General features: G+C 65.7%; 1 protein-coding gene and 1 long non-coding RNA gene across 6 annotated transcripts in view; one reads left to right on the top strand and one right to left on the bottom strand.

Moving 5' to 3' along the window:
- Nucleotides 1-23836, top strand: part of CBFA2T3 (CBFA2/RUNX1 partner transcriptional co-repressor 3) — a 74819-nt gene that overhangs the window by 37143 nt on the left and 13840 nt on the right. For 2 of the 5 annotated variants that reach the window (XM_059383362.1, XM_059383367.1), the window contains exons 2-3: nt 18764-18910; nt 21256-21333. The exons of 2 other annotated variants lie outside the window; for them this stretch is intronic. In XM_059383362.1, the coding sequence (XP_059239345.1) occupies nt 18764-18910; nt 21256-21333 (225 nt within the window). The remainder of the gene's footprint in view (nt 1-18763; nt 18911-21255; nt 21334-23836) is intronic. One more of the 5 variants, XM_059383363.1, reaches the window with a different exon arrangement.
- LOC132005857 (uncharacterized) lies at nt 12363-16242 on the bottom strand. Its single transcript, XR_009400924.1, has 3 exons — nt 16153-16242; nt 14172-14284; nt 12363-13857 (listed from the first exon to the last, which is right to left on the bottom strand). It is a non-coding gene; the product is annotated as an uncharacterized LOC132005857 (long non-coding RNA).

Below are 23836 nucleotides of genomic sequence, written 5' to 3'. Positions count from 1 at the left end.
CCCTTCATGCCTGGCCTCAGTCTCCCCACTGGGTGTTTTATTTAATTGTGGCCAAACACACAGAGCGTCAAACTGCTGGCCTGCGCCATTTCTCAGGGTCAGTCCAGCGACGTTAAATACATCCACACTGTTGTGCACTGGCCGTGCCGTCTGTCTCCGGACCTTTCTCATCTCCCCTAGCCGGAGCCCTGGCCGTGCTGCGCCTGCCAGCTGTTTCTGTGTCTGTGGGTCGGACTCTTCTGGGGACCTGGGAGAAGGGACTCTTGCCGTGTTGGTGCTTCTGAGACCGGCTGACCTCCCTGAGCCTCGTGCCCTCCAGGTCCACCCCCGCGGTGGCCCGTGTCAGAACGGCCTTCCCTGTGACAGCTGAGTCACCGGCCACCGGGTGGATGGACCGCGTCTGCTCACCATTCCTCTGCGGGGGGCCCTCGAGCTGCTTCCACCCTTTGGCTGCGGCGAGGCTGATGCTAACGCGGGGCGCGGCCGTCACTTCGAGTCCCTGCTTTCACGTGTCTTGTCCGTACGGCTACAAGTGCAGTTTCGTGTTTGGAGGCGCTGCCCTACGACACCTCCGTGTCACTTAGAACGTTCGCACTGTCATGCAACCGTCACCACCCTCTAGCCCCCAGACTTTGTCATCCCCCCAGAGACCCTATCCCCGCTAGGATTCACTGCCACCCCCGCATCCAGCCCCAACGACCGCAGATCCGCTCCCATCCAGGTGGCCTGGCTCGCGCACCCTGTGGCCTTTGTGGCTGGCTGCTGTGCTCAGGGTTTACACACACGTCGCCGCGGCCACACGTCCCTCCTCACGGAGCGAAGAGCGCTGGCTGCCGGTGGCGCACGGGCATCAGGTTGTCTCCGCCTCTCGCCTCACGGGTCCTGAGCCGTGGACACACCCGTGGACACTCGTGGGTGTGTCCTGTGGGGCCGTGGACACTCGCGGGTGTGTCCTGTGGGCGCATCTACAGCCCATCTTCCTCCTGTGCTGTTTCTCGGGGCGGCACCTGCAGAAGGACCGGCAGACCCTCGGCTCCCCCAGCCAGTCTGGACACAGGGCAGAATTTAAACCCCCGGGTCTTGGCCTGGGTGCACAGTTAAGACCTCCCCCTTTCTCCGAGTCGGGAGATAGGGCACTCTCTCGTGCCGCGGAAATCCAGTCCCCCCATTAAGGCTAGCCGGGCTTCTGTGGTTGACACACATTCAGAGGAGGCCAGCACAGGGACAGGCATGGGGATCTGCCCGCTCAAAGGCCCTGGGGCAGGAGGATGGGCAGCGCACGTGAGGACCAGCCGGGGGACTCGTGGGTGGGCTGTGCGTGGGAGGGCGACGGGAGGGGGCTGGAAGCCTTGGCTGCCCAGAGTGTGTGACATGGGGTCTGGCCTGAGGGCTCATGGGAGACAAGGTTGCAGCGGCCCCAGGAGCTCGGGGCGGCCCCGAAACCCCCGGAGGTAAGCCAGACGCTCCATCAGCAAAGGGCACTCCACGGGCCCTGCCCAGCCCATCGGGCCGGAGGGGCACCCCCAGGCCTGGGACGGGTCCTCAGGCGTGTCCCCAGCCTCTCTGAGCCCCAGCTTTCCCTGCTGCCAAAGGGGAGACGTCCTCCACCAGCCTTAGGAGCCACCCCTGCAGAAGACCCCCCGGGGCTGTTTTGACTCAGCAGGAACCTACCCCAGGTCCCCTCAAGCTTCTGTGAGACCATTTGGTGGAATGCGTCAAAACATGCAGAAGGTTCCCGGAGGGAGGCGGCTCCTCGCGTGCCCCCCCGCTCCCCCCACACACAGCTGCCACCGCGGCTGCGCCAGCCCCGGGCCCATCTGCCTGCCTGGTGCCTTCCCACGGCGAGGGAGGGGGCAGGGCTGCACACGGGCACTCTGCCCGTGGTGCCCATGGCCCCCGTCACTGTCCAACGAACACCAGCACCAGGCTCCTGCCCTCCCTGCCCCCCGAAACGGCCCAGCTTGGGGCTGGTGCAGGGTGGGGACGCCGCACCCCAGGCTGGACCCCAGTGAGTGCCCACTGGCCGGTGGCGTCCTGTTCTCTCAGGACCGTGTCTCTGTTACGAACGTCGCCCTGATGCCCGTCTTACCCGTGGGATGTGATTCTGTGGTTTGAGGCAGAAATGATTCAGGTTTCGGGCAAGCTCCCCCCCCCCCCCCCCGAATTCGTTCCCCACACAGAGAGGGTGAGTCTTGGCCCAAAGTCACTGGGGTTCAACCCCGGGGCTCGGCCATGTCTGTGGCCCATTCGGCCTCTCAGGAGCGTGTGGGGTCCCCACTCTTGACCCTGAGCCGCGGCCCCCGGGCTGGGGGTGTGCAGGACCGAGAGTCTTCTCCCGGTGGTTGTCTCGCAGGGGACCACGGCCAGTGGGCAGGTGGACACCACCTTGTGGCAGCGTGAGCCCCCGTGTCTGGACCAACCATGGCTAGCGAGGGACGGGCCTTGGGGACGGACTCTGCTTCCTGCTGCCGCGAGGACAGTCGCCGGGCTCAGCCGGCCTCGGGCTGTGTGCGAGCGAGCCAGCGTCCCATGTGCTGTGGGGAGCCCTGCCCCCGATGAGTCCCTGCCAGCAGAGATGCGTCTTCTCGCTCACGTTGGCTGAAGGCCCCAGAACAGCCACCCAGATCCTTAGGATGGCTGGTGGGTGTGGGAAGGGGTAGTTTGCGGCAGAGGGTCTGAAGGAGACCCTCACCCTAGGCTGCGGTCTGAGCGTACAAGGCCACTGAGAGCATGAGGGCAGGTCCTGAGAAATGGGGTCTCGGGCCCAGTGGCTCAGGAAAGTACCAGACAACACATAGGAGCTCAGCCTGGTGGGCTGCCTGGAAGGGGAGGCAAGCGGGAAGTAATCAGCAGAGAGGCCTGCATGAGAGCCCAGCGTCCTTGGGCCCTCGCAAAGTGGAGGCAAGTCCGGGAAATGCTGAAGCCTCGCACTGCCAGGGGACTAGCCCAGAGCCCGCAGCCAGTAGGGGGACACCCACGGGACTTCAAACCCAGAGGCTGTACCCACCCCGCCCCTAGCTGCTGTGTCCGGGGCAGGCTGTGAGTCCCCTGCAGGTCCCACCACCCCGTCCGCCGAATTGGGGGGACTCGGGATGTTTGGAGGAACCAGGCTGGGGTCCCGACGGGGCCGTAACCCCGCTCTGTCCGTCTTAACTGTGTGCTTCACGCTGTCTCGTGACCCCTCTCGGCCCCTGGGAGGAGTAGCAGGTCTTAAGTTTTCACCATGGCCGTTCGATAACAGAACAGCGTCCCAGGCTGTCGGAGGAACTCTGGCCTGTGTGTCCCTGTCGTCCGTCTGTGGCTGGGACCCCAGACAGCAGCCTGTCCCCAGCATCTCGGGCCTGCCAGCAGGACCGGCTGTGGAAGGGACTTGCCCCTGCGGATGGCCTGTCCGTTTGTGTGTTGCTGACCTCCCGGGGAAGCCCCCCTCCCAGTGCAGGCACCTGCAGATAAGAAGACAGGCGGAATGTTCTAGAACACTGTGAGCATCAGGTTCCCCACCTGTGGAGTGAGGGGTGGACTGACATCCACAGAGAATGGACCCCTCTGGCCACGCTGGTGCCCAGGGCTGACGTGGCTGATCGATCTGTGTCCACACCGATGCCCAGGGCTGAGTGGCTGATCGATCTGTGTCCACACCAATGCCCAGGGCTGACGTGGCTCGTGGATCGCCGTCCTCTCTCTCTTTTGAGCTGGCCCAGAGCTCCCAGGCTCGCTCGCTCTCATGAGCGGCCCTGGTGGCCACCACGTGGCTGGACTCGGCGTGTGGGCGGAGACCTTCAGGTCTCTCAGCCTGGACAGGCTCTGAGAGCCAGCAGCCCTGACCCTCTTGGCCTCTACAAACCAGAAACCCCAGGGGAAGGGCTGGGGCCAGCCTTCCACAGCCACACGCATCTGAGGGGGGCAGGGTGAGTGGGGACCCCGAGATGCCCCAGGACGGAGAGCCAGGACGTGGCTGTGGGATGCAGACCCCGCACAGGCGTGAGCCATAGGACCTGGGACAGGCTGCGCCCTCCAGAGCCTCCATGACCATGTGGCTTCGTGTGTCCTCGGCGGTCACCTGCTGCATGCGCTGGGCTGGACGGGGGGACGCAGGCAGGCAGGCTGTGCGATCAGACCGTGGTGCTGGCTGTGGACGGGGGTGGTGGGCCAGGCTGGGAGGGGTCGGGGCAAAGCCCCCTGCGAGACGGCTCTGAGCGGGCTGCGAGCTCCAGCAACCAGGGCTTAAGACAAGTGTCCGTAAGCAGCGGCTCGCTCCGATCCCCAGCCAGGCCCTCCTGCGGGAGGTCCAGGCCTCCATCCCTCTGGCCGCCTCCCTCCCCAGCAGAGTGGGGCCAGGAGGGGAGGGGACGCCCTGAACCCCCACCATTCCTGTCCGGTGACAAGGCGGAGCCGTGGGGCCACAGGGGGCCTGTGGCAGCAGGGTGGTGGGGACACCGGGCATGCTGGAGGGGCCCGCACCTTCCCTGCTGAGAGCGGGGGGCCCCGGGGAGCGGCGCCCACTCTCCAGGCCGGGTCGGGGAATCCTGGCTGGCTCCGTGCCACCGCCCCCCGCCGCCCTCCTCCACCAGGAGCCAGACGCACGCCGGCTCCGTGCCGAGCTGGGGGAGGGCGGCGCTCGGCTTCCCCTGCGCCCTGCCGTCCTCTCTGCTGCCTGCGTGTAATTAACAGAGTAATTAAAAACAGGATGAGTTAATTGGTATTCATTTATGTGGCAGATGTTTTTAATTGAGGCAGGAAACAATTTACCTGTTTACATAAACAATGGCAAAGCCAGGCTTGTAAAACACATTTTTTAAAAATATTTTCCTCCCTCTTCCTAAAAAGAATTGCGGCCGCTTGGTCTCCCTGCGCCTCGGCGTGAGGGCGTGAGAGGAGCCGCGGGGCCGGCAGGGGAGGCCCCGCCAGGAGGAAACATCTGTTTAAAGGGCTGGCTTCCACGGGAGCCTGTTTTCTTTAAATTCACAGAAAGGAGGTGTTGTTCCCGGGTCGTGGGGACGCCGGCCCCCGGTGGCGCCTCCCCGGGTGGCTCTGGGGCGCAGGGGACCCCGGCCGTCCTGGCAGAATGGGGGCGGCTGGTGTGGCTCCCCGCTGCGTGGGGAGGGCGGGGCCTCCCTTGGCACCTGCGGTTTCCGCGGCCACGCCCTGGGGGTGGGGCTGTGCCTCCGTCGTGGGAGCCTGCGCCACGTTCGGGAACACGAAGTGAGAGTCCAGGGTCAGGTCTGCGTCACACGGCCACCTTGCTCGTGGTGCCTGGGATGCACAGTTCTAGAACCTTCCATGGTCACAGGCGCTCTCCACGAAGAAGGGGGTAGGTGGTGGGCTCCGCGTGTGCTGGGGGGACAGCGGCCAGGGTGCCGACCAGCCCCTTCTCCACCTCTCAGGGTCGAGGGCAGGACAGAAGAGCCAGTGCGCGAAGGGTTCGGGGAGTTGCCTGTTCATAGGGTGGTTCTAAGTTGGCACTTACTGCATGCCTGGCGGCTGTGGCAGGCTGGACAGGTGCTCGTTCTTGCTTGGGTCCCCGTTGACTCTCCGAAGAAGAGTAAATCAGCCCCAGGGGGCAGGTGTGCGGGGAGGGGGGGGCGAGCCCTGCAGCCTGAGCGCGGCCTCCTGGTCGTCTCTGGAGAAGAGGCCGCGGCCCCAGTGGGGAAGAGCTGGGGTCGCACGGGGTGGCCTGGGGGTGCCCGTGCTTGTCTTTCCCTAGTAAACACACGCCGGATTCCGTGTACACGCGCGTGTCTGGAACTGTCTGGAGGGCTCCACGAGGACTGGCCACAGAGGCTGCTTCCCGGGGGCGGGGGTCACCTTTCCTCACCCAGTGTCCTTGCTGGTGGAGCGTTGCGGGAGCAGGGGTCCCCTACCTGCCGACGTCCGCCCCTCTGGCCCCCGGCGCAGGCCCACCCCGGGCACGAGGCAACTTCTCTGGAAGAGGTGTAGACGGCGGGGCAGCTGGCGAGGCTTGGCCAGAGGCTTCCGAGAACGCATGGGAAGATCTTGGCCCTGAGAACCGGGTGTGTGAAGCCCCGAGGCCACTGGCCATACCTGCATGGCAGGAGTCCGGGCTGTGCCTTTTTGGCACCTGGACTATCGGGGGCATTTTGACGGTTCCGAGGGCAAGAAGACAGAATGTTCCAGAATCCACCAGGGAGAGGGCCCTGGGAAGACAGTTTCCCAGAGCTCCCGGCTCAGGATGCCCAGCAGGCGCCCTGACACCAGCTGTCTTCCCTCCCTCCTGGATGTGGTGTGAGGCCACCCGCCTGCCCCCAGGCCTCTCCCATGTGACGGAGCTGAGAGCATGAAATCAGCCACGGCCATGGATACTGGAGGAGGTGAGCAGGGGACCCAAGCCCTTCTCCAGTGCCGTGTGACCTGGGGTCAGGACCTGCCCCTCTCTGAGTGTCTGGGAGTGAGGGCAGAGAGGGCCCCGGTGCTGGGAGCTGTGACACATCGGGGCTGCCCTCCTGCCCCGCCGGAGGAAGTGCGAACCCTGCCAGCAGCCCCCTCCCCCCTGTGACGGCGGAGGCAAGAGGACCACCCTCTGATGTCAGGGATCGGAGCCCCGGAAGCCCTGGGGCTGCTGTCCCCAGGGTAGTGGGTCTTCCTTTGCTCCTGCGTGGGGCCGAGACAGACACAGGCCTGCCCCTTCCCCCGTCCCGGACCCACGGGTGCTTGGAGGCAACCCCATGGGGGCAGGCTCACCGCAGCTCAGGAGAACCTGCGGGCAGGCTGTCCTTGCATCCGAGGTGGGGAGCCTCAGAGCGTTCCCGCAGCCCGGCCGGCCCACCGGCCTCCCCACGCCCCGGCCGGCCGAGCGCCTGCTCTTTGCAGCTTCGCCTGTTCCGGCTTCTGCTTGCACGGTGTCCCCCGGGGCCGCTCGGGGGCCGCTGGCAGGGCGCGGGGTCTGCACCCACCACGGGCGACCGGGAGGCTCCGAGAGGCCGCCAGGTGCCGGGTGCCTCGGGCCAGTCCGCATCTCTGCCTCCCGTGGGCAGCGGCAGGTGAAGCAGGTCCACACGGGTCACGCGTAGACGAGGCCGCTGCCGTGTGCGGCTGGGCCCGGCAGGACACGCACCTGCCCCTCGGGAGAAAGGCTGTCAGTGTGCGTGGGCGAGGGCGCCCGTCCCTCGTTTCTGTTCACGCGGGCACCACCGCTATTTTCAATTTGGGCAGCTTTCCTTTGGCGAGTTCAAGGTGGTAATGCGACCAATTTGCCCATTTTTTAAACTAATGAGGTTTAGGGGCCCCTGAAGCCTTCCGTGGCGTCTCCCTCCCACCTTGCAGGGTCCTCACCGCGGGGTGTTCCAGACCCGCCGCAGACCCGCCTTCTCACGTGCTCCCCGCGAGGACGGGACACAACCCGTGCTTGCTGGCGGTCCCCCTGCCGTCGGAGAAAGACCCGGAGCCTTTCTAGGGTGTGCAGACCCCACGGCCGTCTGGCTCCAGCGGCGACTCCACCTCTCCCTAGAAGCTCCTCTGACACTGGACACCCACTGTGTCCCCACACAGCCCCCTGTGTGCCCGGGGCCGTCGGTGGCACTGCCCACCTGACCCCCCCCAACCTCAGAGCGCAGCCTGGCTCCTGACGTCCACGGACCCAGGGACCCAGCCACCATCCAGCCCCGTCCACTCACCCATCCGTCCTTCCGTCCACCCGCCCGCCTGTCTGTCCGTCCGTCCGTCCGTCCATCCCTCCTCCCCCGCTCACTTATCTTCCCGTATCCGCCCATCTGCCCGGGCAGCCGGGCCACCGCACTCATTGTCACAGCCCGGTCACACGCGGGTGTGCTGGCACGCAGAGGGCTCCCGGAGCTCTAGGACCAGTGCGGGACAAGGAGGGCCCCCCTTCCTCCCACTGCCCCTCCCCCAGCAGGCGGCCAGATGGCAGGGTGCCTCCCCCACAGCTCTTAGGGGGCCGCTGGCCGCAGCAGCTGGGCGAGGAATGTGCTTCCTTTGTGTTGCCGGCCACAGGGCAAGTGGGCCCGGCATCTGGATGGTGCTCGTGGCCCTTCGGAGAGCAGGAGAGCAGGAGAGCACGGAAGGCTCTCACTGCAGCAGCTCTGCGCTCTCCCGTCCCCGGCCTTTTAACTTTCTGCTGGCTGCTGGGCTGCTGGAAGGCCTGGGATGCAGAACCGTCCGCAGGGCTCAGGGCTGAGGACTCGCCTCTCCCGCTTGTCTGAGGCTGGCCTGAGGCTTCTGCAGCTGGTCGGAGCTCTGAGCTGTGTGGCCCAGCGGAAATCCCACGCTCTTCCGGAAAACAGAGGCAGGGAATGTGCTGGTTCTGAACTGTTTTTGACCCAGAAGCCACGGTCACCTTCGTGTCTGGTCATTCTTCTGTGCATGAGTTTGTTTTCAAGATAGAACCGCGTGCGCTTGTCCCCTCTCAGTGTGCGTGGGTCACTGTCCCGTCCATCAGAGTGGGCCCCACGGGCTCGTTTCTGCAGTTAGTGGCACCCACGGAAGTCCACGGCTTGAACTCCCGAAGCGTGCCCGGTCACAAAGGTTGCCTGGCCCGCCCCAGTCCGGGCCCCTCTCGGGCTCTCCATCAGAGGGACGTTTCCTGACTCCTACATTAAGAGTCAGATGCCCCTTGGCCTGTTGCCGAACTTTGTGAAAATGGCGTTGCCTGGCATGTGGGTCGTGGCTCTGGCATCCGTGGCTCTGGCGTCCGTGGCTCTGCTGTGGTGAGAGTCGTCTGTGTTGGTACACGTGGCTGTCCGGGGAGCTGGCCCCCTCGCTCTGTTGTACACCGCAACCCCGTGCCTCACGTCGCAGCCCCATGCCCCACACTGTAGCCCCCGTGCCCCATGTCACAACCCCGTGCCCCACGCTACAGCAGGTGGGGACGCTCGCTCTCATAGGCCAGTCAGTAAAGCTTCAAAGTCTGCTGGAGACCTGCCAAGTGTCCGGCGTGGTTCTGGTTAGCGGTGCACAGAAAGACCAGAGCGAGAACCAGCACGTGAGTGCAGGTGCAGACCAGTGCTCCAGGGGAATGGAAGGCAGGTGTCGGAGGGCACGTGCCATGGGGCAGCTCGGGCCTGGGTGTCGGGGAAGGCTTCTCGAGGAGGGACATCTGAACCAAACCTGACTAATGAGGAGCCAGCCCTGTGAAGATCTGGGGTCGTGTTCCAGCAGGTGCAAAGGCCCTGCGGCAGGACGGGAGGGCTAGACAGGAATGAAGGAGGGAGGAGGAAGTTGCCCGAGTCAGGGAACGGGCAGACGTCTGCCCATCCGCCTGCCACCCATGAGGCCTGAAACAAGAAGGGACAGTCGTGCCCTCCTCCCAGGCCTTGATGAGACCAGGTTCATCTGGACAGTGTACAAGTTCCCGCTTTTCTAGAGATGCTGGGAGCAGGCAGGCCTGCTGTGTCCGGGATGAGGTCTCGCAGCCTGGGGCCTCGTAGCTGGGTCCGAGGCGGTGAGTGGGCCCGGCCTGGAAGGGACCGCTGGGCGGGGGCCGGAAGGGGCTTCCGTGAGTGCCGCGCCTGGCCCGTTGTGTTTATCTGGTTGGTGGAAGGGACCTCCCAGGCCCACCGTCTCCCTGTCACTGCTGAGCAGATGTCAGCAGCCCGGCGGCTACACAGGGTGACCCTCTGTCACCCTGACACCCCTCTGACACTCTCCTGTGGACCCCGTCACGCTTGGACAGAGGCTCACCGTCCGCCTTGTGGGTGGGCTCTGCGCACGTCCACGGGAAGGGACAAGCTCCTCTGCCAGCAGGTGCGGACGTCAGCCTTCGAGCTGGACCCATCTGCTGTGTGATGGCTGTGTGACCGGGGCCGGGGACATCACCACTCTATGCCTCAGTTTCCCCCACTCTACCTTGGAGCTCTAACAACACCTGCTGGCCTTTTCAGGAGGAGTTGAGTGACAGATGGCTTCAGAGCCGGGCACAGGGGCAGCTCTTGGCAAAAGAGAGCCAGTTGAAATTCAGAGCTGGGCAGGTGGGCGGCGTGCAGAGGACACCCCTTCCCCCGGGACCCCAACGGCAGGGCCTGCTCTGGGCCCTAACAGCTTGTTGAACTCATGCCCAGTCCACGAGCGCTGGATGTTTTCCCCGGGCCACCCGCTGCGACCCCTCCAGGTGGGCTCTGCCCTCCCTGTGTCACAGGTGTGGACAGCGAGGCCCAGATTAGAAATGTCACTGATGTTCCAGCCAGGAGACGGAGACGGGCCTGGAGGAGCGGCGGGCTTGCCACCTTGAGAAGCCCTCCTGGGTTCCTCATCCAAGACCACCCCCGCCCCAGAAGCGGGAGTTACAGGCTCCATTTTATCAGCCGGTAAACCGAGGCTCAGAGACATGCTGGGGTCGTCTTCCCGAGTTCAAGGTTGTTTGCGGAGCCAGAGGGGAACCCCACTCTCCTGCACCTGGCCCATTTTTGTCACCATGGTGACCTGTGACCTCTGCCACCAGCCCCACAGCCGCAGGGGGTCGCAGGGTCCTGGGAACAGGCATTCTGGGGGCTCAGCACAGAGCAATGGGAAGGGCGCGAGCGGGCAGATTCCCAGCCAGAGGAACGGCCCCGAGAGCCTGGCGGGAGGCTCCGGAGGAACATGCTGGGCTCCTGCACTCGCAGGCAGGGAGGCTCACCCCGCCCTGTGCAGGGGAAAGCAGCAGGAATCCTGTGTTTTTGTACTGTGACTTCATCGGGCGGCGGATGCCTGCTGGAAAGCAGACACGGGGAGAGCCTGGGACTCATCAGGGCTGCCCCCGCTGAACGCCCCGCGTTGCTTTGCTGGGGGTCAGAGACAGGGCTCCCGTCTGACACCGGCCTCGGTCAGCCTCCTGGTCAGACCTGCCGTCCGGGTCAGCCGCTGTCCTGGGCTTGCCCGGGAGGCAAGCAGCCCCCAAGCCCGTCACCCCAGCCTGGTGCCCCCCACCGCCCATCACTGCTCAGACCTTCCAGAATGTGTCTCTTCCTGGGGGTTCAATTTTCCTCTTGGTCCCACACATGCCATGGGAGGCCCCAGGAAGTTCGCCCCTAATCAGGGAGGCCTCTGAGAGACCTGGGACCAGAGGAGACACCGGCCAGGCCAAGTTCAGGCCGCCCAGGGCAGCTGTGAAGGAGGGGTTCGCTGCGGGGGCAGTACCACGTGTCCGAGGTCTGGGCTCCTGCTCTCTGCACCCCACACCCGGGGTGCCCAGCCAGCTGGCCGCTCTGGCCTGGGACCCACACCAAGCTCAGCGGCCTCCCAGGGGGTCTCTGTGTGCCTGGTGAGTTCAGGTCAGGGTGGGGACCGCGTGGGACGCTCTTCCTACGGCCTGCGGCCCCTGCCTCCACCTGGCTCTCCCATGAGGCCCTCGCTCGCGGACGGGGAGACCCCAGCGGCGCTGAGCACTTTGGGAGGGCTCCCCAAACCCACTGCCGCTGCTCGGACCCTCACAGGCCGGGCCCCCGTCCGGTGGGGCCTGCCCTCGGGGCGTGCGCGGGAGCAGCCATGGCCTCGCCGTGGGCCCCTCTGCCTGGTTTCCCTTCAGACGCGTCGTGGTGTTTTATCTGTCGGAGCTCGGTGTCCGGCTGGTCTGGGTGGCTTCAGACCCGCCAAGTGGGGAGTTCTTGGACGAAGCCTCGCCCTCGCTGTCCTCATCCTGTCAGTGAGCGGCGCGGCCCGGCGAGACAGGGCTTTGCCCCCCGGGGACCATGCCTGGGAAGGAGGGGCACTGGGGGCCGGAGGCTGGGCAGGCAGCTCGGGGAGGGTCGTGGGTCTCCCCGCAGGCCACACCACGGTTTGGACCCGATGGGGAAGGTCGGGAGCCGCATCAGCCTGGACCCTGGGTCCCCGTGGGGCGTTTCCCCTGCTGTGTGCGTCTGGGCCTCAGTGTCCCTGTGTGTCACGCAGGTGATAGCTTTCCTCGGGGGTTTCCAGGAGAGGAAGGTGAATGGACACCAGTTCAGGACCCTGGAAGCCCGGGCGGGGCCTGGACGGGCAGAGGATGGGCTTCCGACGGGCAGATCCACCCCCACTCCGGGCTCAGGCTGCCCAAAGCGGGGGCCAGGAGGGTCTGCGGGGGACGGGTCGCGGCTCTTCCCTCTGGAGTTACCCAACCTGAGCGGGATGTTGCGTGCTGGGACATAGCGGCTGTGTGCACCCCCCACCCCACCTCCCGCTGCACCCACGGGCTCTCCCTGCGGAGCAGGCAGGCAGAGTGGGGACAGCTGACACCGGCCTGCTAGGGCAGAGGTTCCCTCCCCACCCCCATCTCTGGCCAGCCCCACCGGGCAGGCAAGGTGGAGAGTCGGGGCTCACATCTGCTAGAAGGGAGCCGTGACACCAGGGAGGTTGCTGTCAGTGAACTGGGCCTCCCTCGGTTGTCCTGTTTTTCACTCAGTGAGGATTTATTGAACACCTACTGTGTGCCTGGCACTGTTCTAAGCACTCGGTTATACAAGAGAATGTCGCCTTGAGGCAGAAACGCAGAGGATGTGAGCAAGCCCTAACAGAATCCAGGGAAGGAATCCCCAGCAGAGGGAATGGTCTGTGCAAAGGCCCTGAGGTAGGGGTAGCTGAGTAGTCTGCATGAGGGAGGGTATGGGAGACGAGGACAGAGAAGGGGCAGGCCAGGCACAGAGGACCCCGTGAGCAGGTTCAGGAAATATGTCTTAGAAGGACCAGCTTTCCCCTCTGGTTCCCGAGAAAGCCAAGTGCATGGGTTTACCTTGGCTGGGGTGTTACAATGTTGGCCTGCTACCCGGCTGAGGGCAGAAGCTGGGAATTCAGAGACAGACCCTGCCCCTGGCTCTGCCCCGTGCTCCCTCCCCTCTTGGAGGATAGGGAAGACAGGCAGACAGGCTCACTGTGTCACAGGGGTGTGGCGCACCCAGGGAGACTGGCCTTGGCCCGCGACCTCGAGGGGGCTTTCTCCTCCTTGTGTTCCTGTAAGGAAGCTATGACGACTGGGTGACAGCCAGGAGCCCAGTCAGGCCCCGTTGGGGACGTGGTCTTCTCGGCCTCAGCGATACTCAGTGGTCCCTGTGCACGCTTTGTGCTCACTCCCCACCCCCATGTACAGGTGTGGACACGGAGGCTGAGGGCAGCGTGGTGTCCAGACCCCTTGCTCTAGCCCCGTGTTCTGCCCTTTACAGAGGAGGGCAGGACCCCGGCTCTACACTCCCAGACCCCTGCCCGCCAGCAGCCCCAGGAGCCTTCTGCTCTGGTGCTTCTGAGGCTAGGCCCTGTCCTCCTGGGGATGCAGCGGGGGCTCAGAAAATTGGGGGCCCCCAGCCTCCCGCAGGCCTCAGGAACCCCTGCCTGCTTGCTTGTCCGCTCCAGGAGAGGGGTCTGGGGTGGGGCTGTGTCCATCCTAGGACAGCAGACCCCGGAGCAGGGCCCCAGCACCCTAAAGCCCCACAGAGAGAGTGCCTCCTGGGGCCAGATGGCCTGGGTTCGAGTCTGGGTTTCCTCCTATGCCTGCCTCGCAGGCTTGTTGCCGGGTGAGCTGAGCTGAATCGCAGGAGGCTTTGGCACAGGCCCAGCACACAGTCAGGGCTTTATCACCGGGGCTTCCTGACCTACCGTCGGTGCCCACCCCTCCCTGTGCAAAGGGCCCGATGCGGGTGACCTGCTCAGCTTCCTACTTTCCCACGGCCTTTGCAAGGGTCAGTAGAGGTACCAGTAGGTCAGACCCTACATGATCAAAGCAGGACCTTATTATTTCTGGCTGCTTTGCAGACTGGAGGCGGGCAGAAGAAGGTTCTAGAACCCCAGGGCTGGGAGCTCTGGGCTGTGGCCAGTTCTCAGCCAAGCTGGGCGGGCTGGGAACCACAGGCAGACAGGGACAGTGATGGATGAGGTGGCTTGTTCCGGCACATTCCATGTTCTTTCCCACCGGCTCCGCCCGGCCTTGGAGAGCTGCTTCCTCTGTGGACAGATTAGGGACAGTCCGCTGGAGGCTGGCTACGCCGTCTGGGAAAGAAGCAGGGTCTCCCACGGGCCTGTGGCATGTGGGCCGAGGGCTGGGAGCGTTCTCAAGGGGAGGAGGCAAGGCTGGGGGTAGGGACCCCTTTGGCTCCCTGCTCACTGGGACGCCCTAGACGTGACTTGCCTCTTGCCCACCCAGACGCGCACCAGCACCAGCCGCCCAGCGCTCACAGGCCCCCAGCCCTCTGGGAGGCCGGGTGGAGACTGCCACAGAGAAGGCCCCCTCGGGGCGACGGATGGGGTGGGCAGGGTACCTGCAAGCCTCAGGGCTGTGGGCTGGGGGAGAGATGCCTGGCTCCCGGCTGGCTCCCCATTCCACTGTGTGAGCCCAGCAGGTCACGGGCCGCTCTGAGCCTCGGTCTTCCCCCTCGAGAGAGCAGAGGAGCGCCATCAGCCTCCGAGGGCTGTGGGAGGGTCACACAAGCCGGTGGGCTGGGCCCTTCCCATAAGGAATGTTCTTTTCCATGTACGTTGGAGCTCCCTGGCTACGGGCCCCTCACTTCACGTCTGCCTACCTCAGAGCCAAGACTGTGGGGTGGGGGCCCGGCACTCCCCTGGCTGTCCCCACCCCCCAGGCTGCTGCTCTGGCTGAGACCCTGCTCAGGCTCCAGGATGGCTGGTGGGGACCCCCGGCATCAGGTGACGGGGCTCAGCGTCCCCGCTGCAGAATCTGGGCTTCCCTCCAATCACGGGACTGGCCCCTCACTTGGCTAAGGCAGCCTTGTGCACTCACGCAGCTGGGCCTGGCGGGTGGCTTGGAAAGAACCATGATGCCTTTGCCTTTGCTGCCAAGGGACCCGAGGTGCTGGGCAAGGGGACGGGGACGCTGGGCACAGGGCACGTGAGCGTGGTAACCAGTCTGCCTGTGGATTCCTAATAAAAACCCGTCACTTCACGCTTCCTGGTCTGAGGGGTAGACAAGCTCCCTCGTGCGGAGCCCCACGGGGGGCAGTTGATACCCTTATTATTATATATTAACATTGTAAGGCTTGACCTGATCTGCGTAAACAGAGCTCCCTAAAGGCACTTTGTCTGGGGAACCCCAGCTTCTACCAGATACTGTGTGCAGAGCATGGCGGGGAGGCCGCTGGGCAGAGGCACTGAGGGGACCTGAGGGGGGGGACAGCATCCCAGGGCCCACCCAGGGTCTCCAGGCGGGGTCTGGCCTTGTAGGGAGCAGAGCCAACCCTCGCTCACAGCCTCGGCAGGAAGCAGGACCGTCCCCCTCGCCAGCTCCTGGCACTCAGCCTCTGACGAGGGACCCTTCTCCTGCACCCACACACCCTGAGCCCAGCCAGCCTCTGCTCCTGCTCGCTCTGGGCACAGGATCCTACCCAGACGGCCCCATGCTGGCCACCTGCCCGTGTGACCTCCGGGGAGTCTGAGCCTCGCGGGGGTCCCGGGGGGCCAGAGAGCAGCCCTTGGAGCCAGCGGTGGAGAAACCAGGCCTCCCTGTCCGACAGCGCATTACTGTTTGCTTCCAGGCTGCAGGGGCTGTGGGCCAGTCAGGCTGTGCGGGCTGGTGGGCCTGGGGCTTTGGGGATGGGGAGGAGTTGACAGGTAGTGAAGGTGACCGTAGCCCACGCCGCCTGTGGTGTGACCCTGGTGGGCACCAGGTCTCTGCTAAGTGTGTTTCTCCCTCCGGCTCCTTGGGTGCATCCCACACACCGGGGAGCGGGGCCGTGTGCCGGCTTCGGGCGAGAAGTAAGTCGCTGGGCTCGCAGAGGCAGTTACTCATCCTGGGGCCCAGCACCCAGCTCCCTTCGGTCCGCGCGCCGAGTGGACCCACCTGCTGTCCCTGCCTGGCCAGCCCCTCCGCTCCCACCAGCCCCCTGCAGCCCCGAAGCAGGGAGATGCCCTCAGAGCCCCCGTCCGCCCCGCGTCCTGCTCCTGCATCGATGTGCACACAGCCCAGCCTTCTGGACGCCCGGCCCCACGTGCCCCTGCAGCAGCGAGATCAGGAGGCAGGGGCACCCCAGAGAGGGCCGACGTCCCCGAGGGCGAGGGGCGCCTCAGCAGAGGACATGAGGCCAGAGCCGAACCGCCAAGAGGGAAGCAGCGTTCCAGGCGCCGTGGAAGCTGCTGGCGGGTGTGGGCAGGGGCGTGGACATGCGGGCCAAAGCTCGCTCTAGCTGCTGTGCAAGCCTTCGGGGCTCCCTCCTGCCCACACAGCGGGTCCGCCTGTGCCTGCCCGGCCCCCGCTGACCCTCCGTCCCGGGGCCCCTGCCCACGTACTTCTCGTCAAGACTCCCAAGCCCTCTGAGCCTTCCTGCCGCAGGAACGCTGTTCCTCACCGTCACCAGGTCACCTCTGCCCTCCCCGGACGGCCTTCGTCATTCCCGGGGGGGGGGGGGGGGTCTGCACTGAGGGCAGCCTCCAGAGCAGGGGCTGGGCACCCAGTCCTTCCGGAAATCTCTGCCAAGTTTCCTTGAGTGCATGCCCAGGCTGCTGCCCCTCCACAGAAAAGACTCCGGGAGGCGCAGCCAGGGAGAAGCAGAGCCACGACCCAAGACACAAGGGACTCAGGAGGTCCCACAGGGTGACCCTGGGACGTGAGGCCGCCACCCCCACTCCACCCTGCAGCCTCGGTCTGCACCCCACCCAGGGCCGCCTCTGGGAGAACAGGGTGCCCTGAGGCCACGCGGCTCACAGACCCACGGGCCCCCATGGAGGCGCGCCCGCCCCCGCTGAGTGACCACGGCAGACACGGCGCTGCTCGGTGCCTGGGACCCAGGGCTGGCGACGGAACCCCCGCCCCCAGCGCCTCTGCCAGAACCGGGAGCTGGGACGGTGGGGGGGCCGGGAGCGGGCGTGTCTGCTCAGGGAACCGGCAGCCTCGCCTTCCCTTTCTGCCAAAGGAGGTCGCGGGCGCCAGTGGGCACGGCCGGTTCCCTCCTTGGGGCTCAGCGGGCGGCCCTTGGCAGAGTGTGCCCACCAACCGGATTCTCCGAGGGCCCTGCAGTGTTGGCCTTGGCGCCCGCGGTCCCCCCACCGGCTGTGGAAGGGGCGGGCGGTGGGCCTGCTGGTTTCCTCCGCCCTCTCCACACGGTTCGTCCTCAGCGGCCGGGCTGGGACGAAGCCCCCAGCGGGGAAGGGCCGGCCACGTGTCTGAAACACGCACACCCAGGTTGGCCCGGGGGACTGGCTGTCCCGGGATGCCCGGTCCTTCCCAGGGCTGGCTGGGCCACGTCTGCTCCCTGCAAAGGTGGCCCAGGGCTCACAGGGGCCGGCCACGTTTGCCTTCTTTGGTTGTCACCAGGGGCTGGCGGCCGGCCGTGCCTCCAGGCCCGGCATTGACGGGCGCCCACAGCTGCGGTGCACGTGTGCCCAGCCATCAGCTCCCTGACAGGCCGCAGGGGGCAGGGCGCCTGGCAGGAGGGAGGGCCGTGGCTGCAGCTGAGGACAGCAGGTGCGGCGTGGCCCGGGGGGCTGCTAATGACCGGCTGCTTCCCTGCCCTGGGGGGCCTCGCAGGGAGGGGCGTCCTCACGGCCAGCCCTCGGGCCCGCAGCGCAGAGGGCTGTCAGAGCCCACCGGGCGGGTGGACAAGGGGCATCTCCGCTCTGTACAGTGGGGGGGGGAGGCAGTAATGCCATCTGTCGCCATGATTCATCTCCAGCCACAGAGGCTCGCCGCCCCGTTTGCACATGTGCGTCCTGGGCCTGCGGGGCCCCCGGGAGAGAACGGGGAGACGCGGAGGGCAGGCGAGGTGTAGTCACACAGGGACAGCCTACAGGTGGGCAGCCCGGGCCCCTGGCAACACCCCCCGGTGTTAGCAGGGTGAACTCGGGGCCGCACCTGGGGCAGCACGGGCTGTCCTTCCGTAGCGGGCAGAGGACCCCCACCCTGATGGCCTCGAGCCGCTGGGCCACCCCGCGTTCCCTGCAAGCCTGCTGTGGTATTTGGCCCTGCCCGGGCGCTGGCTGCCCCGAGTCAAGACAGAGAGTGAGGCCCAGGGCCTGCCGTCCTCCAGCTGCGGCCATGGCTGGCTACGGGCTCAGGCTTTGTACAGTTGGTCAGCTTCCCCCGGAGGCCCTGCTTTGTGGGGGCCTGGGGCTCGGAGCCCCCCAGGCCCTGGTACGTCGCGGCTCCACAGCCACCGTGGACCACATGGGAATGTTGACAACGTGGGAGGCACGTGCCCCACCGTGGGCCACAAACCGAGTGACCAAGCCTGGAACAATGTGGAATTGACAGTGTCTGTCGCCTGGTCAGGCCCAGGAATCACCCAGGCTGCCAAGGGCTCATATAAGGGTTTGCCGCGGCAGAGGCCCTGCCCCCCAGGCCTTCCTGGGAAGGGCCCCCCCACCGCGCCAAGACGTGATGCCTGAGAGCTGGCAGGGCCCTGGGAGCCATGGTTCCTCCGGAGGGGGACCACCTGCAGCCCCACACCAGGGAGCTTGTTAGGGACACAGGTGCTCCGGCCTCCCCCAGACCTCAGGCCCTCCGGGGCGTGTGGACAGAGGCTGTGTCTGGTAGCCGCTGCCGGGGATGGGGGCCACCTGCCCCCTGATCTGCAGGGGAGTCCACACCAGCCCCCCCAGAAACAGCCCCCGAAGGACCCCAGTCCCGTTCCGACGGCCCGGATTCTCCCAGCTCCACCCTCCAGCCCATCTGAAACGGCCGCCCTCGCCCGCCCTCTGAGCCCAGTGGGTGGGAAGCCAGCCCCTGGGAGCACAGCTGAGGCTTATCTGCTGCCCACTGGGGCCTGGGATTGGGCCCGGCTGCACGCAGAGCCAGACGTCCCCCGGGGAACCAGCAGTGCCAGTCCTCACCCGGCGTGGGTGCCTCGTGTCCCGTCAGCCTGCTTCACCCTGCCTCTCTTTGTCCCCCCCACGGCCCCCGCAGTGGACAGGAAGGACGAGACAGGAAGGATGCCTGACTCGCCGGCCGAGGTGAAGACGCAGCCTCGCTCCACACCCCCCAGCATGCTGCCCCCACCGCCTGCCGCGGCCCAGGGGCCCACCCGGCTCCCCTCCTTCCCACCACACACAAGTGAGTGACCAGGGCTGGGGCACCGGGTGGGCTGAGCTGAACCCCTGGAGCTGCGTGAGGCTCGTCCGGCGGGTGACGGGGGCACCGCCACCCCAAGCCCATAAACGCCCACCGCTGGACCCTTGAAAGGGACGGTCCCAACCGGAGCCTGGAGGTTCACATCCTGGCTCTCCTGCTTTGTGGCTGTTTGGCCTGGGGCAAGCGACTAGAGCTCTCTGGACCTGGAGTCCTCGGCCACGATGCAGCGCTGGCCCCTGTCCCTGCCTCACGGAACCCCTGTGAGGACAAGTGAGTTAAGGCAAGTTCTCACCCAGGGAGTGTTGGAGGCCAGAGAGGGACAGGGAGATCCCTACTAGCGCACAGCAGCTTTCTCGAGGGCCGGGGTCCGTCAGAGGGGCTCTGCAGCTGCCGTGGGGGTGGGGGTTGCTCAGGACCTGGGGTCAGCCGGAGCCTGTGCTGCCAGGGACATCGGGGAGGCCAGCATCTCTCTGGCCCAGGACTGATCTGGGCTCAGCCTCGGGGCACACACAGCGTCACAGGGAAGCCTTCCACAGTCCACAGACACCACTGCGGACCTGTTCCTTCGAGCCAGAAAATTCAGTGACTCCATGACTTTGGGGTCCTGAGTGTTTGGGAAGGAGACGTTAGCCTTGGCCCGATGGGGGAATTGGCCGATGGGGGTATGGTATCCCGTGCCCCCCAAGATTAGAGGCTTAGCAGTGCGTCCTAACCATTTCTGGTGGGCAGTGGAGAGAGTCCACATGGCATCTTTGCCCCCCACGTCCCGAGGCCAGGAAGCCCCACACCTGGGAATGCTTCCCCACGTTTGAAATCCAAGCAAAGCTCATCTCTGGGAAGGGAGCCTCGAGTGCCTCAGCATGATGGTGGATATGGCTTCCTCGGACACTCCTCTGTCAGCCCAGAGCCCAGGCCACATGGCAGGGCCCAGCTCCTGCCTCCCCTGTCATCCGAGGGCAGGCAGCCAGGGTCCCTGGGGGCTTGGCCGGACCCAGCCTACATCTGGAGAAAGGTGCTGCTTTCAGTGGTCAGGTAGCCCAAGTTCAAGGCCAGGCTTGGCCCCTTGTCTGTAGGACGCTGGCTTTAACCGTCACTAGGAGCTCCCAAGACACAAGGCCATGGGCCCTCCACCTAAAATGACGAACCCATCCTCCAGTGTCCGGTTCCCGGCAGAGAAGGCAGCAGGCTGTCTGCCGGCATGACCGAGGGCTGGGAGCCGGTTGCCCAAGTATGAAAGGCACGTCGCCCTCGGCCTACTTTCCTTCTTGGTTCAGGACCCATGTTCCCAAAAGCACTGGTCTGGGAACCAGATGTTCCAGATTGGGGGCAGGGGTGGGTCCCATGTGTAGCTCAGGGTCCCTCCCGGCCATTCTGTCCCCCGCACACCCCAGGACACCATGGGATCACATTTCTGGCTCCATCTGGAGCATGGAGGTCACGAGAGGCTGGTGGCTAGCACTTGGATGTCTCCGGCCTGCTGGGGTGTGCTTCTGGGCCCCTGGCCACCTCCAAGGGGCCTCGGTGTTGTGCCCTCACCCGTGGAACTCCCTGAAAGCCCTGGTTAACTGCACCGTGGCCCTGGCTGCTGGGGGCGGGGGCCTGGGAGCCATGCTGGCCAGACTGACCTTGAGCCATAGCCTGAGGGCTGTGGTTTCCCTTGACTGATGACCGTCTGGGCACAAACTCATCCTGGAGTGGAAGCTGCGGTATGTCTGTGGCAGTGGTCAGGATGGCTGAGATGGCTCAGGATACCCTCAGAGGCCCGTCCTTTCTTGATTACCGCCTGTGACAGGGGGCTCTGTGCCTGTCTGCAGTGTTCCAGCCCATCTTGCCGCGCCTCGTGCCAAATAACTCCAGCTGGGACAGATCATATCTCTGCCTGCTGGTGTTTCCCCCTGCACAGTGGCTCGGTCCTGGGCCTTGTTTTCGAACTGGCTTGTCTGCCAACAGACCTCATGCCCTATCAGCTTGGGCTTCGGGTCCCTTGAGGACGGTCCAAGCAGGGTCACTGGGCACCTTCCAGGAAGAGAGCTTTTCAGGATCCTAGCGTCCCACCCATGCTGTTGGAGATGACACAGTGCTGGCGAGCTCTGAAGATCCCACAAGAAATGGCCCTAAGACACCCCAGTACACCCCCATTATTTCACGGTGGAGGAAGTGAGCCCCAGAGAAGGGACTGGACTGACAGAGTCCCAGCCCCAGAGCTGCAGGGAGAGGCAGAGGCGAGGGGCGGGCCGCGGGCACCCTCGGAGGCGGCCTTGCCCACCCCCGCGAACCTCCCTGGCCTGCTCTTTCCTGACAGCGTGTTTTTCTTATTTTGCTTACAGATCGAGAGGACGGGCCCCCGATGTCCTTGCCCCCCGGCCGTTTTCATGGCTGCTTAAAATGGTCTATGGTCTGTCTCTGTAAGTAAAATAACAAAAACTGTGGCCCCTGGGAGGTGCTGGTCCAGCATGCTCTGCTCTGGGAAGGCCGCGGCAGTGCCCCCACAGCCTGCACCCGTTATCGCTGTGTCTGCTGTGTTCGTGAGCCCTGCCTCCCTTAGACAGGAGGGGGTTAGGGGCAGGCCCAGGAGGGCAGAGCGTAGCGCCCCGAGTCAGACCCGCGTCCACAGCCCTGCACTCACGGGCTGTGTGGCAGGTGGGGGGCCTCTCTGGGCTCCCTTTCCTCCAGCCACAGGACAGGGAGAATAAGGCAGGCTCAGATCCTGTGGGATCTGTGAGATCCTGTCAACAGCAAGTTGGTCGCTCAGCCCCAGCGCCCACAACCCCTCCCCCCCGCCCCGCCAGCTGGTGCGGCACCTGCTTCTCCACCTGTGAAACGGTGGTCAGCCCAGCACCCAGTGCCACCGGCAATTACAAGGAGCCGTGAGATGCGGCTGGTCTCACATGGGGTCTGGGACACGCTGGGCGCTTGGTGGCCAGTGGATGTTTCTGCCGTTGTCGTGGGACCCTGCTGATGCCTGTGGCAGGAAACACTTAAGGGCCATGCTCAGGTCAGGCCCAACTCTAGGTCAGGGGGCTGCTTGGCCCGGGGCGGCCCTGTGGAGCCCCGGGCTGTGATCAGGAGTGACATAACGGTCCTGCACTGTTTACCTCCCAGGAGGCCATCGTCCTGCTGTCATCGTTGTGTGCTGGGTCCAGCCTCGGGGCCCAGTGTGTCCCAGTAGCCGCTGTGCTGACGGGAGAGGGGCTGGCAGGAGGGGCTGCTTGTGGGTTCCATGTCCCAGCGCGACCCCCGCCCAGGCCCCAGGGCCAGGGGAGCCACAGGGGTGCTCGCGTGTGCCCCCAAACCCCAGCCGGGGACACGTGTGCGGTCTAACTTAGTAACACACCTGTTGTGGGAATGAAAGCGCTTGTGGCCGGGGGTTATTTTCGGCGTCTCTTTAGCAAGTTGCTGAGACTGCCCAGGAGCCCGCGGGAGGGAACACAGGCGCCGAGGGCAAGCAGGCCACCGGGAGGACCCAGGCGCCGAGGGCAAGCTGGTAAGAGAGCTGCAGGGGGGTCAGGGCCAGGCCGGGCCGTGTGGGGGCCCAGGAGGTAGAGAAAGCCGCTGGTCTCAGAGGCCTCGGGAAGTTCCAGACCCCAGGTGATGGCCCAGCTCTGCTGCAAGGAATCGGGTCCTTCCGGCGTGAGCTCCCTGGGCCAGCAGAGCCCTCTCCTGGCCGGGGCGTGGGGACGGCCGGCGGCTGTCATCACTCTCGACCAGGGTATCAGCTGCAGCCATCAGGGAGAGAGAAAACGGGCCCAGCAGTGGGGTCCCCTGCTCTTCCGGAAGGTCCTCCGGACAGCACCTCGGAGAAGGTGAGGGCGGGAATGCTTCCTGCCTGTGTCCGGCGTTCACTGCCCATCGCAGAAGCGAGGGGCCCAGGGGGGCTGGTGTGTCCCCTCGAGGCCCGGAAGGTGCCCCTGAGGCCGTTCAGACCAGGGGGCGAACGGGCTTCGACTGTGGGTGTCTCCTGGGGAGGGGACGGCTGACGCCAGCACGCAGGCCCCATATGGGGACAGGAGGGGGTGCACGCCGACCGGGCAGTGCCTTCCAAACTCCTGCTGAGCGGCAGCCCGTTACTGACGAGGGGCCCCCCACACGGGAGCCGTCAGGGCCAAGCCTTCCCGCTCCTCCCGGCGGTAGGACAGCCGAGGCCACAACCCAGGAACCGTGGAGGGGAAGGGGACTGACCCCCGTCCTCCGGGTCAGGCCAGGTCAGGCCAAGGGCCACTTGCAAATGAAATGGAGTCCAGGCCCCCACTGGCACCTCCCCGGCAGAGGTGAGGCCGCGGGCAGGATGCCCCCTCCCAGCCACGAGGGCAAGGCCCAGTGTGTCTGCCGCTGAGGGCCTATGGTGTGCGGGGGTCAACCCGCCGGGGGCAGGCGTTCTGGGGAAGTGCATGGAGTGTGCGTGGTCCTGGCCACCTGTGGACTGGGGACCTCCTGGCCCACTCAGGGACTCACGGATTGACATTTGCAAGTGTCTCTGGCCAGCGGGTCTGGGGGAGGAGGCCGGCGTGGAGGGAGGTGTGAGCAGCGTCTGTGGGGCCAGGCCCGCCGACAGCAGCCTCCGGGTTAACCGAGGGCTAGTGGGCTTGGGGGCGGGCAGGCATGGGCCCAGGGGAGAGTGCAGGCCTGGGCCGAACTCGGGGGGAGCCATGTCCCCCAGCCCTGCAGGGCAGGTGGGGGGGGGGACGTGGACCCGGGAAAGCCACAGCTGGGGGAAGGCCGAGGCCCGGGGAGGTGGCTGGCATGTGAGCCCGAGCCTCCGGGCCAGGTGAGGCCAAGAGCATCTGCAGAGGACACTGCCCGGGCCCGATGAGGATGGGCTGGGCAGCCGTGGTCCGGAGCGGAACCCCCACCCCCATGGCCCCGGCCAGCGGACGTGCCGGGTGCTCAGGAACAGCCACTCACAGAGCC

The sequence above is a fragment of the Mustela nigripes genome, chromosome 17 (assembly GCF_022355385.1).
Source record: "Mustela nigripes isolate SB6536 chromosome 17, MUSNIG.SB6536, whole genome shotgun sequence".
NCBI classification, from domain to species: Eukaryota; Metazoa; Chordata; class Mammalia; order Carnivora; family Mustelidae; genus Mustela; species Mustela nigripes.
This window is presented reverse-complemented; position numbering and strand designations above follow the sequence as displayed.